General features: G+C 43.7%; 1 protein-coding gene across 2 annotated transcripts in view; it reads left to right on the top strand.

Moving 5' to 3' along the window:
* PAK3 (p21 (RAC1) activated kinase 3) overlaps window positions 1–15,381 on the top strand; it is a 92,814-nt gene extending 77,433 nt beyond the window's left edge. For both annotated transcript variants that reach the window (XM_035113764.2, XM_035113763.2), the window contains one exon: window positions 1,592–15,381. In XM_035113764.2, coding sequence (XP_034969655.1) covers window positions 1,592–1,681 — 90 coding nt within the window. In that variant the 3' untranslated portion in view covers window positions 1,682–15,381. The remainder of the gene's footprint in view (window positions 1–1,591) is intronic.
* Window positions 15,382–16,510: the final 1,129 nt, after the last annotated feature.

The following is a 16,510-nucleotide window of genomic DNA, read 5'->3' as shown; positions in this document are numbered from 1 at the left end:
GCCTTGAACCACAAGTGGAGAGAGTGCTGCTGCACTCAGGTTTTACTACTGGGCTTTGCGTTGGCATCTTTCCTGGCCACCATGAGAGCAGAATGTTAGACTAAATGGGCCTTTGGCCTGATCCAGCTCTTATGTTCTTAAGCAGTTGCCATGCCCTTGGGGGGGGCAGTGTAAGGTTTTAGGTTGTAGATGACACTGAGTGCTGGTTCACACATATCATTTGGTTATTCTACACTCGTTTACTGAATCCTAGTTTGTAGGAGCCCCTTGCTCTCCATATCCTATTGCTCCCCTATATTTGACAGGGTGAAAGAGCATAAAATACAATTTTATCAGTGGCCATCATCCATACTATCTGGACATAAACATCTGGGTTTTATGTGTAGCCATCCTATTCAGAAACTCATGCATGAACATCCAGTGGAAGTCGTTGTGGTTGGCATCTGTCTGTCTTGAGAGACAGTGGAGTGTGCCTCCAGGGATGAATTCAAACCATGTAATGACCTCTCCAGGGCGCAAGCCTGGACAGTGTATATGGAGTTCTTGGGTTGCCCAGATAACAAGACCCCTTCTCGGTGAATCAGCTGGGCAGAGTGGCAAAATATTGTCATCTCTCCATTACAGATGTGGAAGGATATTAGCTGATTTGGCCTTCAATGTCTTAAACGTGGAAGCTGGTTCCGTTGCATGCACTGGGTGATATGAAAGTTCTGCTTACAGTGTTAGATTTCTAGTGCCTCACTCACACATGCATTGAAGTGCCAGTTATCACGTGTAGATGATGCCTGGTAGGATGGAATATTTCCAGACAAGTTCAGACCACTGAAGTCCACAAGTGGTTGCAGGGTAAAGAGCAACAGGATGTATCACTTACATCAAAAATGAACATCAGGATTCTAGCCAAACCTGACCCACTCAGAAACAAAAGGGAAGGGCTGTATCTCAGTGGTTAGAGCATCTGCATTGCATGCAGAAGGTCCCTGGTTCAATCCCGGACATCTCCTGGTGGCAACCCTGGAGAACTGCTGCCAGTCAGCACAGACAATACTGAGCTTGATGGACCAATGTTCTGACCCAAGAACACAGGAAGTTGGTTTATGCTAAGTACCAGTATGCAGGGTGTGGATGATGTTTTAAATTGTTTTGTTTTATGTATATATACATTATGAAATGGTTTTCTATACACTTTAATTGCCTATGCTTTTTACTGCTAAATCGCTTTGAGTTATTTCATAGGAAACAATCCATAAACAGAAACAAATAATTAAGTTTGCAGAAGAAAAACAAAGAAAAACTTTTAGAAAAAACCTAAAGGGGACCACCCCCAACCACGACAACCATTCCAAACAGCCCAGTGAGGACTGAGCATGCTCAGTAACGATGGAATGTGGTGACTGTTGGGGGGAAAAGAAAATAACATTGTGGGCATGGCAGAGGAGCAGAATGTCCTGCTTGCAGGGAGTTGCTGACTAGAACCCTGAACAGGAGCACTCCTCCTAGGAGACAGGATGCACTGCAACATTTTGCTTGTCTAGCCAGCCATCTGTCTGTCTGCCTGTCAGATAAATAACAGTTTTCTTCTTCCTTTCAGCATCCGTTTTTAAAACTGGCCAAGCCGCTCTCCAGCCTGACTCCCTTGATCATCGCAGCCAAGGAGGCCATAAAGAACAGTAGTCGCTAGCGCGCTGAGTCGCGTGTGTGCCCAATTCCTCCACGGCAGGACTGGACAAATACTAAGTAGAGCCTCAGACTCTTCTGACGGAGGATGGGCAGACAGAAACCGACACTCTCACAGTCCACCGGGGGAGGGAGGGAGGCAGCAGCCTTCTGCCCCTTCCCCTGGAAAAGAAACCTATCACGTATCTTCTTCCCACTCTACAATTCCCCAATTTATTTCTGAATGGGAGCCTGATTGAGAGGGGCAGGACTGGAAGCCTCTGTGCTCTTTTGGCCATTTCCAGAGCACCGATGGCACAGCCCAACCAGCGCTCAACCAGGCAGAAGTGATAGGCCCAAACATCCTGCCCTCCCCATTTTTGATTTTTGATTTTGTGGGGCAAGGGGGGCTGAATTTGTGGCCTCTTTCACCCTGGTTGTTGGGACAGACCCAAACTGTTTGCAAACCACTGGTCTATTTGCTTGTCATGAGATAAGGAGGATCATGAAGAAGCTTGCTTTATTTAACCAAAAGAAAAAGAAAGAATCATAGAATCATAGAAGTTTAAGGGGCCCTGAGGGTCAAGAAAGAAAGAAAGAAAAAATAATACTAAATCAAGAAGCAGGTCAGTCTCAGCATCCTCTCTGAGAATTTATGCTTCGAAATACAGAATACAGATAGCAATTGCATTCCTGGACAGCCTGGCGAGGGTGTCATGAATATTGGTGCTTTTGTGTTGGTGAGTTTTCCCTTCCCAAAGCAAAACAGACAAATAGAAGCATATAAACACAGCAGCTGTGAGTATGTGGCAGTGGGACCATTCCTGCCTGGTGTCCATTCGCTTCTCCATAATGCTGAGCTGCTCCTCTCCAAAGGACTGGAACAGAAGGCCACCTTTCTGCTTCTTACTCCACAGCTGTTCCATAGATTGGTGGAACTGGAATCGCTGTCCCCAGTTTAAGATAACACCCCAGTGCTAACCACACACACAAACTTGGGAGAAATTCCCTTTGATTTCAGGACAGCAACAAGGCAGGCCATCACCTCCATCCATGATGGTGCTGCCTTGAAGGAAAGAATCTCATGCAATGTTAGTGTAATTGAATCTAGGAGGAAGATGTGGAATCTGTGGGCCTCCAGATGTTGTCGGACTACAACTCCCATCATCCATGACCAGTGGTCATGTTCATCACAATGGACATGAGGCTGATGGGAATGGGAGCTCAACTGCATCTGGCGGGCTGCAGGTTCTCTGTCTCTAGTCTAGGGTAAATCCATTCTCATTATGATGCTGTTAATGGAATTTGTCATTTTCCCTAGAAAACTGAAAGCCACCAGACTGCATATCTAGCAATCCCACTGAATAGGCTTTGGAAAGGGGCTAATAATAATGAAGAATTCCACAAGACTGTTGTGTCTACTGTAAGGTTCGGCCTTCTTGAACATTACCGCCCATGCAGAATGGGAAATGTGACTAAATATAAGTAGTTAAGAGAACAGGAAATGCAGCAGTATACAGCTTGGTGGGAGGATTTCTTTCTTCTCTCTTCCCACAAGCCTGTTGTGATCTGTGACCTGAATTGCAGAAGACTGAATCTTCAATATCTAGACTCCCTGCAGTCTAGCTATGACTGTGAATATTTGTTAAAGCAGCATATTAGCTTTTGTTTAAACAATTAGTTTTTCTGTTTCCTCCAACTTGAGTTGGGCAGATCTAGTTATCTTTTCTCAAAAAGAAAGAAAGAAAGGTTAGTTTGGAATCCTTATTTCTAGAGTTGCCAGATATTTTACTGCCTTTCCTCCCCACCCCTGCATTTCTGAGAGCAGATCAATCTGCAGAAATTAGCAATGGATAATCATACTTGTCTCTGTGCTCTTAAAAGCTTCACCTCCTGATTCCTCTGCATCAAGCTGCTCATAAAAGTACAGGAATTGCCCAGGCTGTGGATAGTCCTACTTGTTGCCAGAAGTGACTTGCTGGGAGGGGTGTGTGTGTGAAGCTGCTTTGCTAGCCTCCTGGCAATTGGGTCACTGTTGTTTTCCAGGAGAGGGTGGAGTGAGGCAGTGGAGAAGTCAGCGTGGTGCAAACACGTTGGAGCCAATGCTGACCTCCCCACCACCTCTCCCTGCTAGGGAGCAACAGCAACAGTGACCCACCTGCTGGGAAGTTAGCAAGAGTGACTGTGCATCTACTTCCACTTGTTCCTTATTTTAGGAACAGTGCTGTGGGCAGTGCTAAGCCTGCTGTTGCTGGGAGTGTGTGCAGATGGGAGATTGCTTGCAGTCCAGGGAGGAAGAGAGAAGGAGGAAGAGGGCAATAAGTTTAAATTTTGGATGTTTATGCTTTTCAGAGGCAGGGACAGTCATCATCTCTTGGAAGTTAAATTTCCCCAATGCCCCATTTGACATGCTGTATCCATCTTTGGGGACGCGGGTGGCGCTGTGGGTTAAACCACAGAGCCTAGGGCTTGCTGACCAGAAGGTCAGCGGTTCGAATCCCTGCAACGGGGTGAGCTCCCGTTGCTCGGTCCCAGCTCCTGCCAACCTAGCAGTTCGAAAGCATGTCAAAGTGCAAGTAGATGAATAGGTACCGCTATAGCGGGAAGGTAAACGGCGTTTCCGTGTGCAGCTCTGGTTCGCCAGAAGTGGCTTTGTCATGATCCCTCGGCCAATAACACGAGGTGAGCGCCGCAACCCCAGAGTCAGTCATGACTGGACCTAATGGTCAGGGGTCCCTTTACCTTTTTATCCATCTTTGGTTGGATTTCATCCCATCTCAGGCATTCGCATTCTCCGTTCTAGTTCAGTGCCGCTCTCTATGTTGTAACTGTTCTTAATGTTGCCCATTGGTGGCAGCAACAGTGGCTGCTGCCTTCTGTCTTTGTTTCATGGGGACTGTGCTGAAGAAGTTGGTATTTTTGATGGTAACTCTCTTTCTGCTGATGCTAAGATGTTGCTCTATTGGGGATCAGGATTGCTCTATTGGGGATTTTATTTTTATTTTATTTTAAATATGCCTAGATATCTAGATATATTTTTTATTTTACTTGTCTATAGAAAGATGCATTGCTGCTTAAGGACACTCTGTAATTTGGGAAATGGGCCAAAGTGTCAATCACCCACTATTTTACTAATCTATCCAATAAAAACTGTTTTGCCAGCAAATTAGCACTGAGGTCTGAAAACCTCATGAGCTCCAGTCTTTGTCAGGCTCCACCCCTCATCTTCAAGATTCCTCCCTTGTGCCGACATTACTCTTTAGATCAGGCTCTGCCAAACTGGTGTCCTCCAGAACATTAAAGGTTCAATATTCTCTGGCCTCCAGCACAAGGGCTGCTGTAATAGCTTAAGGGCAAGAATAATGGTTGTACAATATGAAACGAGCACAACAGTTGTGCTAGCAGAAGCTTCTTGTGAAAAAGGTAGGATTAGGGCTATAGGAATATGTTTGTGCAATCAGCCACGAGAACCTTACTGGCTTCCTACACCATCTCTATCACAACAGCCATTCCACTAGGGCAACCAGTACACCACTAAGGGACTTTAACACAGCACTACATTGAATTCCCACCAATGACTTCAGCTCCTACCCACCCTAGCCTGTATAGTTCTGTTGGCTGGGGGATAGTGTGGGTGGTAGTAGGAAGTATCAGGTTGCTGAAGATTGGTCTAGATTATTCCCTGGTTCCTACCCACAACCTTCCAGAACCTTCCTTTGCCCCTGACCTGCCAGGTTCTCCAACTGGGTCCGTTACCGGAGCCTCCAACAAAAGGGCAGCATTACTTTTGAAATACCAAATCCATCATTAACCCAGGAAGGGAAAGTTCAGTTCCCACAGTCCGGAACCTATACAGGACATTCTGGTCACACCACTGCGAGGGTCTAGACGATACCATGCATTATGGATGAAAAAGTGTGTGTGTGTGTGTGTGTGTGTGTGTGTGTGTGTGTGTGCATCCACAAGCAAACTCTCCATGCTCATATTTGTGTACCAACATCTAAATCCTCCTAATATGAAATATTTGGATACCACTGGATTTAGGTGTGTGGGGAGGGGACTGGATCCTTATCTCCCCCCAAGTCTGACAGGTGAGGACCCCTGCCAATCATCTGACATCACAACACCAGGTGGCTTGTTTTTCCATAGTGCTGTGCTGATCAGTTGTTTGACAATGCCTGTAAATCCCCTTTGAGCCCTGCCACCTCTTAAGCTAGCCCTTGCCTGACAAATAAGATATCTGGTATAGGGCAGATGAGCACCACCTGGACAAAACAGGGAGACTTTCTTGGCCTAATTTGGCCTGCAGGCCTTAGTACCAGGTGCCTGACTTTCTCTTCTTTTGCAGCTGGCCACATGCTACAGCACCTGCAAAGAAAGTGGGCCGGCTGCATCATGCAGCTGATGCTGGGAGTCCACAGTGCAGAACTGCGTGCTTACCATGCAGTCTTTTCTGTGTCCCTTAAGTGAGCCCGATACCCTCAAGCACACTATCCCATTGTCAGTCCTGAATAAAAATTCACCTCCCAGCCTCTGAGCATGGAATGAGTGGTGGTGGTTGCCATCTTGCCTTCTTCATGCAGCAAAGGTCATGGGTTGGTGTTTAAGAAGCTAATATTAGGCCACACTTAGTGTTGAGTCACACTCAGTGTTAAGAAGATTCCTGCTGGATCAGGCCAGTGGTCCATCTCATTCAGTGTCCTGTTCCCACAGTGCCCAACCAGGTACCTATAAGCACAGAAGCACTCCTCCTTTGGTTTCCAGGGAAGCATTATTGCTTCCAACATTGGAGGCATAGCATAGCCATCAGGTTGGGGCACACTGAATATTGATAAATTCAGTACAAGCAAAGAGGTTGTATTTCACACAGCACACACTTAAAACTACAGAATGTGCTTATTATATATTATTTAATAACAAATTTAATAATAGAAATGTGCTCCTGTGAGATGTAGTGATAGCCACTAATGTGGGTGGCTTTAAAGGGGGGTCTTAGTCAAATTCACACTAGAAATGGATATGAGCCATGATGGCTATGACCCAGTTCCACTGTTGCGGGAGGGCAGTTTACCAGTTGCTAAGAATCATAGCTGGGGAGAATACTGTAGCACTTGGGTCCTGCTTGTGGGCTTCCCCTGGACATATGGCCGGCCCCTGTGAGAATGGGATGCTGGACTAGACATAGATACAGCAGGCCTCTTCTTACGTTCTCATGTGATCCTACTAAAGCCTACAAGCAATGAAAGATCAATTTCCCCAACCTCCAGGGTTGGATTTGGAATGGGGTTATTGCAAATAAATTAGGCTCTATTTGACTTGGGCCTATATTAAGTTCCATTAAGGTCTCGTTGTGTCCCATGGAAGATGCCAAGACCCATGTTACCCATAGATCCTTGCAGGTAGGGCACTCCTGTGAGCTTTTGCAGTAACGTTGCAAGTGCCACAACCCATTGAAGATATGGTTCCCATTTATCTTGATTACTCCTACTAGGATGTCAGAATCCACACAAAATGTAGATCCCATAAATTCTTCTATCCGAGACAATGCCAAGGCAATACTGAGAGTTGTTGTCCTCAATATTTCAGCCACTTTGTAAGTTTGGAAGGGGAAGGGAAATGCAGAAACTACATCAGGAAGGAATGGCACTAGGCCAAACCTATCATTAGGCCAAGCCTAAATGTTCAAATGTGTTTGGCTTAGCTCATAGTGGGCTCAGGCTTTCCAAACCAGGAGGTTTGGAAGATAGCAGCTCATTTAAAGTTCACATCAGTCCCATGCTCAGTGACATGGCACAGTTCAGGCTTCCTTAACATCCAGTAATTCAAGCTTCAGGAGTAATATGATATACACACACCCTTTTCCAAAGTGCATTTCACCCCCTTCTTAGCCATATTGAAAAGAAAATGCTTTGCATACATTTGCATATGTTTCATTTTCCTGTCCATTTTTTCTCACATTCTCCTTCATGCACCTAAATGTGGATGATAACAAAACAGTCCAATCAAACAATATTACCTGCACATGCAAAATTGCATTAGCACAGACTTTTCAGATGTAAGTCTGTTTCAATTTGTAGGCCTAAAATTTCATTTTACTTTTTGAGAGATATTCATTCTGCTACCCTAACTGCCCAGATCAAGCTCTCTTCTTTCTCTAATCCAGCAGGCTGCATTCAGAACAGGCATGGCTACAAGTATGTAGCCCCATTTAAAAAAAACAAAACAAAAGATAAATACACTGGGATCCAGCTGTCCCTGGGGAAAAAAGGGAGAGGAGTAGTCGAAATTAGCCCCTCGAATTTCCCACACCAAATAGCTAGTTGATGCACATGGTCCTTCCCTCTTGTTTGGTTTGGTTGGCACAAGTTCATCCATTGATTGATCATCATGCATTCCCTGACCCTTGCACTGCAGTCCAAACCCTGTATTGGGTTGGCCCTAAGTGATTCATCACAATTCTTTTTAGCATTTTTTTAAAAATTAAGCCCTGTGGATGCAAGCCACGGGGAAGGGTCATGGATCAGTGGTAGAGCATCTCTTATACCCACAGAAGGCCCCAGGTTCAATCCTTGACATTTCCCATGTAGAGCTGGGAAAGACTATTGCTTGAAGCCCTGGAGAGCTGCTTCCAGTCAGTGCTGAAGTAGCTGGACCAATGGCCTGACTCTGCATAAGGCAGTTTCTTGTGCACCTATGGAATGTACCTCTGAAAGCCCCGCATAAGCAAATGTGATCTGTTCAATCTCCCTTTTGCAAGGGAGGTTGCCTAGGAGACCTTTAGGGTGGATTGTGCCCTTAGAATTTAAACCCTCCTCATAGGGAACAGTGGTCTCACCTCCACATAAATTCCCTCTGTCACAGCATGCGGCACTGAACCTGTGAGTGATTTATTCATTTACATAAGGTGGCTGTGGTGTCTTCATTTTTATTTTATTTTTTGCTATCAATTTTCTACAATTTTTTAATGGTGACAACATAGCCGTGTGCAGGTGACTCTGGACTTTAAAAATTATTATTATTTATTAATTTAAAGTATTTTCAGGTCACTTTTTCTGGACCGATGTCCATCCAAAATCGCTTCACGTCAAAACAAAAGATGAAAAGCAGTGCATAGTATAAAACAGTGCACAGCTTTAAAACTTTGAATGCTACAAATCAACACTTAAACCATAAAGAACTGGGGGGTGGGGGTGGGGACGTAATCGAATCAGACCATCATCAGACCAGACATCAGGCCTGGAAGACCTGCTGAAACAGATAAATCTCCATAGCCTTTGAAACAAACAAAAAAAAACACAGCATAGAGATTTGGCCTCAGTCCACTGGAGGGTGTTCCATAGATGTGGGGCTGATAGAGAAGGAATTCTCCCTTGTGACCACCCACCTTAAAGCACTCCCACCCCATTCAGATGATTGCATGTATTACTCAAAATGTGGTAGGCCAACACCACTACGTTTGGGGCCCTCTAGCTCATTGGAGCTACGAGATATCCTTGTATGGCATTAATTCCAGAGGATCAGCAGGTATAAATAAAAAACCAGGGGTGGTATTCAGTTTCACATGACTCAATTAATTTCAATGGGTTTATTCTGAGTAAACTTTGGTTGACTATCACCTCAGGTCAGTCTCTTAGCCACCACCTCTCAGGGTGATTAAGGCATACCATAGAGGAAGCTCATTCTAGATGGGCAAAGCTGTCCTCCCTTGTAAATCCTGAGGAAATTTCAACCCTAACTTGATAACACAGAGCCTGTGAAAACTCTGTGATGATGGCTGGACTACACAAACAGCAAGTTTGTGGACTGCGCAACTATAGTTTGCTGATGGTGGTCTGCATCATGACTGAATATTCTCCCCTATAATAAGGACTCTCTGCATCATGGGTTATCTGGCATCAGAGAAGGACTCTAGCTCCATGGTAGGGCATCTGCTTTGCATGCAGAAAGTGCCAGGTTCAATCCTTACCATCTCTAGGTAGGACCAGGGATGTCCCCTGCCTGAAACATTGGTGAGCTACTGCCAGTCGTAGAATGGACCAATAGCCTGATTCGGTATAAGGCAATAAAACTGCTATCACAATTGCAAAGCTAAGCAGGGTCCAGTATGGTTTCAAATTGGATGGAGGACTTGTGCATTCAGATTCTTTCATGACAGGAGGTTGGACTAGTTGGCCCTTGACCCTTTACGTCCCCTCCAGCTCTACAGTTCTATGGTTCTGATGCAGCTTCCGAAGTCTAGACTTTTCCCTGAACTTGCTAGCTGTGATTTTGTCTGAGTGTGTGTTTTGTGTGTGTGAAGAGAGACAGACAGACAGAGGAGTTCGAATTTCCCAAATGGCATAGTCTAGGAGCAGTTACACCACTTCAGCTGCTCTTTTGTGTAGGCCAAGCCTGTAAGAAGCCATTCTGGAATGAGACACCACTACTCATTAGCTCTTATTACCTCAAACCATTACCCAACAACAAACACTTATGTGGCACTCGGGCATAGCTAATATTGTACAATTGCTAATTAGCCCAGCCTCCCCTGTGATGATACAATATGGGGATGGGGAAATGGCACATTATCTATTCTTGACCTCAAGGGGTCCCAGTACAGGAAAATGCTAGCAGTATAATCAGGGAAACTCTGATAAACATAGGACAGGTTATTTAAGGCAAAAGGAGGGAAGTCTCTTTGTGACTTATTGAGTCACCTACGTATGTCTGAGCAAAACCCCGAGGGCCCTCAACAGGCTCAAAGGAGTGGAGGGTAATGTCCGGCTGTGGTTGTCTTATCATCCTGTTTGTGTTGGTCTGTCCTTGTAAATATGTACGTGCTTATTTTCCATCTTTGGCTACTGGTTGGCTGCTTCTCATTGTATACAGGTGATCTCAAGTGTTTGTTTGTCCTGTCTATAAAACTGGGTTTCTCCAAGACAAGTGGTTGAGCCTCTGCCCTAGTCATTTTCTTCTGTTTCCCTTCGGAGTACAACACATTCCAAATTCTGAAGAAATCAAATGATAGTTCTTATCCTTCCTTCTTGAATCTAGCCTACATCCTGCTGTGTGTGTGGTTTTGGGGGGTGGGGCATTGTTCACAGAAAGACTGTTTTTTGCAGCAGCAGCAACAACAAAAATCTGATAAATAACTTCTAAAGCTATTGAACTATTTTTGTTATTTGCTGGGTATTCTCAAGAGATTTGCACGTTTGCCCCAATCCAGCAAGGGAGATTTGCAGAGGGCAGAAAGCTACTGGACTGCATTCCCAGCCAATGTAGCTGCACATTTCCAGATGTGTTGAGCTCTTCATCTGGGTCCCATATAACTAGCTAAATGCATCTTTTGATGTGGCTGGGGATCCACACCCCTACCCGGGCCACCACTTATTGCATGGAACTAGTATTTGTGCTCAACTAGTGCTGGAATCAGTTGAGGGCAAGTTGCTTACTAATAGGAGCAGAACTCTTCTTTTGCAGTACCACATTCTTAGGAGATTGGATCAGGGATATTCATATTACAGTCAAGAGGTGGGAGAAAAGATTGTGCTTGACAGCCAATGTATGCTTAATAAGAACCCAACCTGGTATTTTGCTCAAGTTTCCAATCTCCAGCTTGATATTTTCAGAGGTCTTGAAGCCAAAATCTTCTTATTGCTCCTGATGAATGACATGAAGGACCACCTTTAATTTATTAAAAACTGGGCTGTGGTGTTGATGTGTGTGTGAGAGGGGGGGGGACATTTCAATCTGGAAGTTGAATCTCTAGCCACAAAGGATTTGGGAAGAGCTAGTCAGAGAAAGTAAAACCAGGTTGGCTGGGTCTGGCCTGGTGCAGTGCAACTTTCTATACTCCTTAAATCCAATTAAATTTAATCATTGCCTGTGATATTTCCTACTGTTCAGCAATCCTTTGCATGGTGGAGAATTTGACATCAAAGAAAACATGGACTGCATAAAGCTCATTGGTACCCACTCACTGTGATTTCACAGAAAATTACTCTTGCAACTTCTAGAAGAATGTTTCCTTCGCACTAGCCTTTTCGTAAGGGGGGAAATATCCTATACTGCTGGATGACTAAACTTGCTTGTTGGTGGTGTCTCTTTGTGCTAGATGCAACTGCCTCTGCTTCTTCAGCAATGTCCACATTTAGAGCTGCTGATGTTCTGTGTTAAGTTTTATTCAAGGCCTACCTGGCCAAATGCAATAAGGCATTGGAAATCAGCTGAGAAAGAGAATTGACTTTCAAGCATTGCAAACTGGTTTTTTCAAAGCAGATAAATTAAAGGGGACCATTCCACCCACAGCCATGCTCAAGGCAGCTCTTTGCCTCTTATGTGTTTTTAATTTCCCAAGATTTGTGAGCATGAACATTGAAGGATGCAGCAAGGGTGTGCATCCAGCTGTCCACTGCTGCAAGGGACCTTGTTCTGGCAGATGGATGAGTTTTAATGTTGCACAACACAGCAGCTGCGAAAACTCGTTGGCTGACAGATTGCGCAATCCACAGTGCCACAAAGTTACCAGCAACTTTCTTATGCTTTCTGCTGTGCAACAATGCTCCACGGACTCAAAACATTTTGCCGGCAAAACAAGCATATCGCTAAGTGACTTTAGCTCAGCGCAACACTGTATACCACCCAATGTCTTCAACTTCTTGTTTGTCTTTGCATTTGGGTAAAGAATAAATTGTTTTAAGTTAATTCAACTCATCTAGGTAATATGATGTCAGGGTCTTTTGTTAACAAGGTATGAGTGAGGAGAAGCTCCTCTGATGTTCCCCGAGTAGCTCTCAGGTTTTCACCACCTTAAGGAAACAGCCAGTGGACCAATTTCAAAGATGGTTGTGTGAAGAACAAACTCTTCACCTTTATTGCCTTTCCTAAGCTGATTTGCTTCTGCCCTTTGGCCTCTCTTCTTTCCTCCCCCAGTCCTCGACGGCTGCTAACATCATACCATCTAGCAAGCTGTAGCACAATGGTCAAGCTTACTCTTTTCTTTCTCTTTGGACTATCTGCTTTAAAAGCTGCACCTTTGAGCTGTGGTTTGGTATCACTGCCATCTTTCAAATGCACAAGAATTCTGCAGTAGACCATCATTTGTAGTTTCTGAGAATCCCTGAGCTGAGATCTCACCCAAGCAAATGATCCTGGTATTGTATAGAAAACCAGAGGAGAATTATACTGGCCTGATCTTTTTAAATTAAAACATGACTTATATGACAGAATATTTCTGCTTGGTTTGCCTGAATTTATTATAGTTACAGGCAAACCATTGATTGAGCAAGCTTAGCAGTGATTTTACTAGGTGGCAGCATAAGACATGGAAGTGAGTGTTAAGAAGGCCTAATTCTCCAAAGCTATGCTACATTCCAAGATACAGTAGCTGAAGACCAAGCAAATGGGCCAAAGCAGAATATTGTAAATCATGTTCATACCATACATTTAAAGCACACTTAAAGCACACGGCTTCACCCAAAGAATCCTGGGACCTGTAGTTTACCCCTCACAGAGCTACAATTCCAATTACCCTTAACAAGTACAGATCCCAGGATTCTTTGCAGGGTAAGTCATGCTTTAAATGTATGGTGTAGATGTGACCATAGTTTATATATGAGACATTGGCTTGAGGAGTTCAGGGTCAAGTTTAATTGTCTACACTACATATTTAAGCCAAATTTAATATTTGCATCCTAATTCAAAAAAGAACGCTGGGGAAATCTGAGGGAGTCTGGGATTGGTCTCAAATGAAGAATTTTCAATGCTCACACCAAAAGTGAATTCCAAGCATCCCTGGGGTAAGCAATGGCAGTTATGTGTTGGTGTAAGACTAGTTTAAGCTTGTGGTATAGATATATTTTAGGTCTCAGGGGAAGGGCTTCCACCTCTTTCTTGCACACACTGTTTGAGGCCAAAACAGGAATCTGAGGCATCACTTCTACCAACACTGTGAAAATCAATGGTGGCTTTGACCATTAAGTAATGAAAAGTGAAATCAAAAGGACACACTTGTGGAATAATAAGGGTTGATTTTAGCTGTAGAGGATGGAATGGATACTTTGGTGAAATGAGACTAGAAATGATGGCAAACAGTGACCACCATATATGTTGCAAATCCCATATTTGGGAGCTGGAGTAGATGATTATTCTGATGGTAGGTGAGCAACTAAAATATCTGATAGCTGCTCCAGGGGCAGGAAAGAAGATTTCAGAAGGGGAAATACTTCAAAGGTCACTTGGGGTTCAAGACTCTGTAATTTGTGTGAGATACCATTCAAGCACATTTGTGCTGTGCTGTGTGTGTGTGTGTGTGTGTGTGTGTGTGTGTGTGTGTGTGTGAGAGAGAGAGAGAGAGAGAGAGAGAGAGAGAGAGAGAGAGAGAGAATTATTGTTATGTGCCTATATTCTAAAATAGTGACTCCATGACTTTACAGTGTTGCTTCACATATCTGGGATGTTTTTCCTGAGATAAAGCCCCATGGATGTAGAGGGAAAAATGTGTAGGAAACTATAACTTGTGATGTGCAACATGCACACTTGGCTATAAGTACATGTCTGGAAGCAAAACGACAGCCTACAGATGGTCAGGAAACACACTTTCCCGATGTGCAAGTATTATTTCTGTGTGGGAAACCCATAATGTGTGAAGCACCTCTTCAGTCAGGCTCTACGAGGGTAAATGAAAATGCTTTTTGTGGTGGTTCCCTTAGCTACTGTTTTTAGAATTTTACAGGGACGGTCATAATATGGGTAAAAGAAGGGGGGTCAGGGAATGGGGCTTGTGGATTTCATTAAAGCCTCCCTCCCCCCGAAAATCAAGCACATGATTGTTTATCACCCAAACAAAGCATACTAGAAATATGATGGTTTCGATCTAATAGAATATGAGGGCTAAGTATGTATAGCCTTAAAAAACAAACAAACTAAGGCTGAAATCCCACCAATCAATGTTTGGTGTGGAATGGGGGACGAGCTATTGAATCCAGTGACAGCACATTTGATTGGTGGGACTTCAAAGTAACACAACATAACCTTGTCTGTTGGCTCAGGCTGAGGAGTTGTGCTTGTAGCACCAAACTGTTAAGTTCCTCCAACTATGGTGAAGTACCAGGTTGGAAGTCTGTTTCTGTATATGAAAAATTCCTAGCTAGATCAGACTGATCTGGACTGTTGAGGTTGCAAAAAAGAAAATAAAAGAAAATCTGTGCTGGGTAAATTGAGGTTAAAAAGAAAATTGCAAGCTTGACAGGAGTGATTGTGTGTGTGTGTGTGTGTGTGTGTGTGTGTGTGTGACACAAGTGTTGCCTACGGGGTTTATTTTCAGGGTTTCAAAAAAAAAATTTGAACAGAAAATAACCTACATTCCCACTGTTTAACATTTTGCTGTACATTCTTTTCTTTTCTTTCAAACATATTATTTCTTTAAAGGAAAAAAGAAAAATTGTGTAGTGAAATTCTTCTGTAACTTTGGATTAAGAGATACTTTTTAAAAAGAAAAGAATAAAGCATTCTTTCCTTTGTAAATGTGCTGATGGCATGGATTCTGCTTTCTGACATCAGCATCCTTTTTTTTAATAAAATGGAAATAAAGATTTTCTCCCCCCTCGTTTCCAATATTTTAAGTTATTTTCAATTGTGGTTGAAGCAATAGAACATTGAAATTATGGATTGTGCATGACAGTGTCTTGAGTGTAAAAATAAAATAAAAATTGCAGTTTGAAACTTGGACCTAAAGTATTGCAAATAAAAAAATTAAATACCAATGGTCTGTGTCCCCTCTGTATATGAGTCTGCTGCTGCATGTTAGAGAGGGGCGGGGAAGAGGGAGAATCAAGATTGGTTCCAGGTTTGCAGGTGCCACCGAGGCATCTTTTTCAACATTTCACAACTGAGCACACAGGCAAAGGGAATGTATATTAGTCAGAGAGATGGACTAGAACTGTAGAGACCTGAGTTCGGACCCATCTTCGGCCATAAAGCTCATTGCATGACCTGGACCAATCTCTCTCAGCCTAACCAGCTCATAAGAGCAGCATTTTCACAGTTCAAAACCACACTTTCACTAGCCAAAAGCACTTGATACAGGTAGGTAGCCATGTTGGTCTGCCGTAGTCGAAACAAAATAAAAATAATTCCTTCCAGTAGCACCTTAGAGACTAACTAAGTTTGTCATTGGTATGATATGAACTTTCGTGTGCATGCACACTTCTTCAGATACATTGAAACAGAAGTCACCAGACACTTCTATATAGTGAAAGCTGGAACCGAGCAATGGGAGCTCACCCGTCAACAGGGTCAAATTTCACGCATGAGCTTGGATGTCTCCCCACCCTTCATTAATGCAACACGTACAGTGGCCTGTATCAGGTTCACAAAGATTTCCAGCAAAGTGAAATGGTACCAAGTGGAACAGCTCAAACACTCTCATTTAATTGGCCTATAAGCATCCTGATTACTGTCTGAGATTCTTGTGGTGTAGCACTGTGATGTAGGGTGCTGAATTAGGACGTGGGAGACCAGAGTTCAAATCCCCACTTGGTCATAAAGTTCACTGGGTGACCTTGGGCCAGACACCATCTCAGCCTAACCTACCCCACAGGGTTGTTGTGATAGTAAACTGGAGAGGGGAAGAGCCATGTATGCTACATTGAGCTCCTTGGAGCAAAGGTGAGTTATAAAAGCCAATGAAATGATGTTGCAGGTGCTGCCAAATTTTGGTCGACAATGGGAGTAGCTAGCGGTACACATATTTACGCTATTTTAGCTATAAAGGTATTCAGCATATTTTTGCGAGGGGGAGCAGGAGTTCCATAACTCAGTGGCAGAACACATGCATTGCAGGTAAGTGGTTACATGCTCAATCTCCAGCATCCTG

The sequence above is a fragment of the Zootoca vivipara genome, chromosome Z, assembly GCF_963506605.1.
Source record: "Zootoca vivipara chromosome Z, rZooViv1.1, whole genome shotgun sequence".
In the NCBI taxonomy this organism is placed as follows: Eukaryota; Metazoa; Chordata; class Lepidosauria; order Squamata; family Lacertidae; genus Zootoca; species Zootoca vivipara.
Note: the sequence above shows the minus strand (reverse complement) of the source record. Positions and strands in the feature narration are given on the sequence as shown.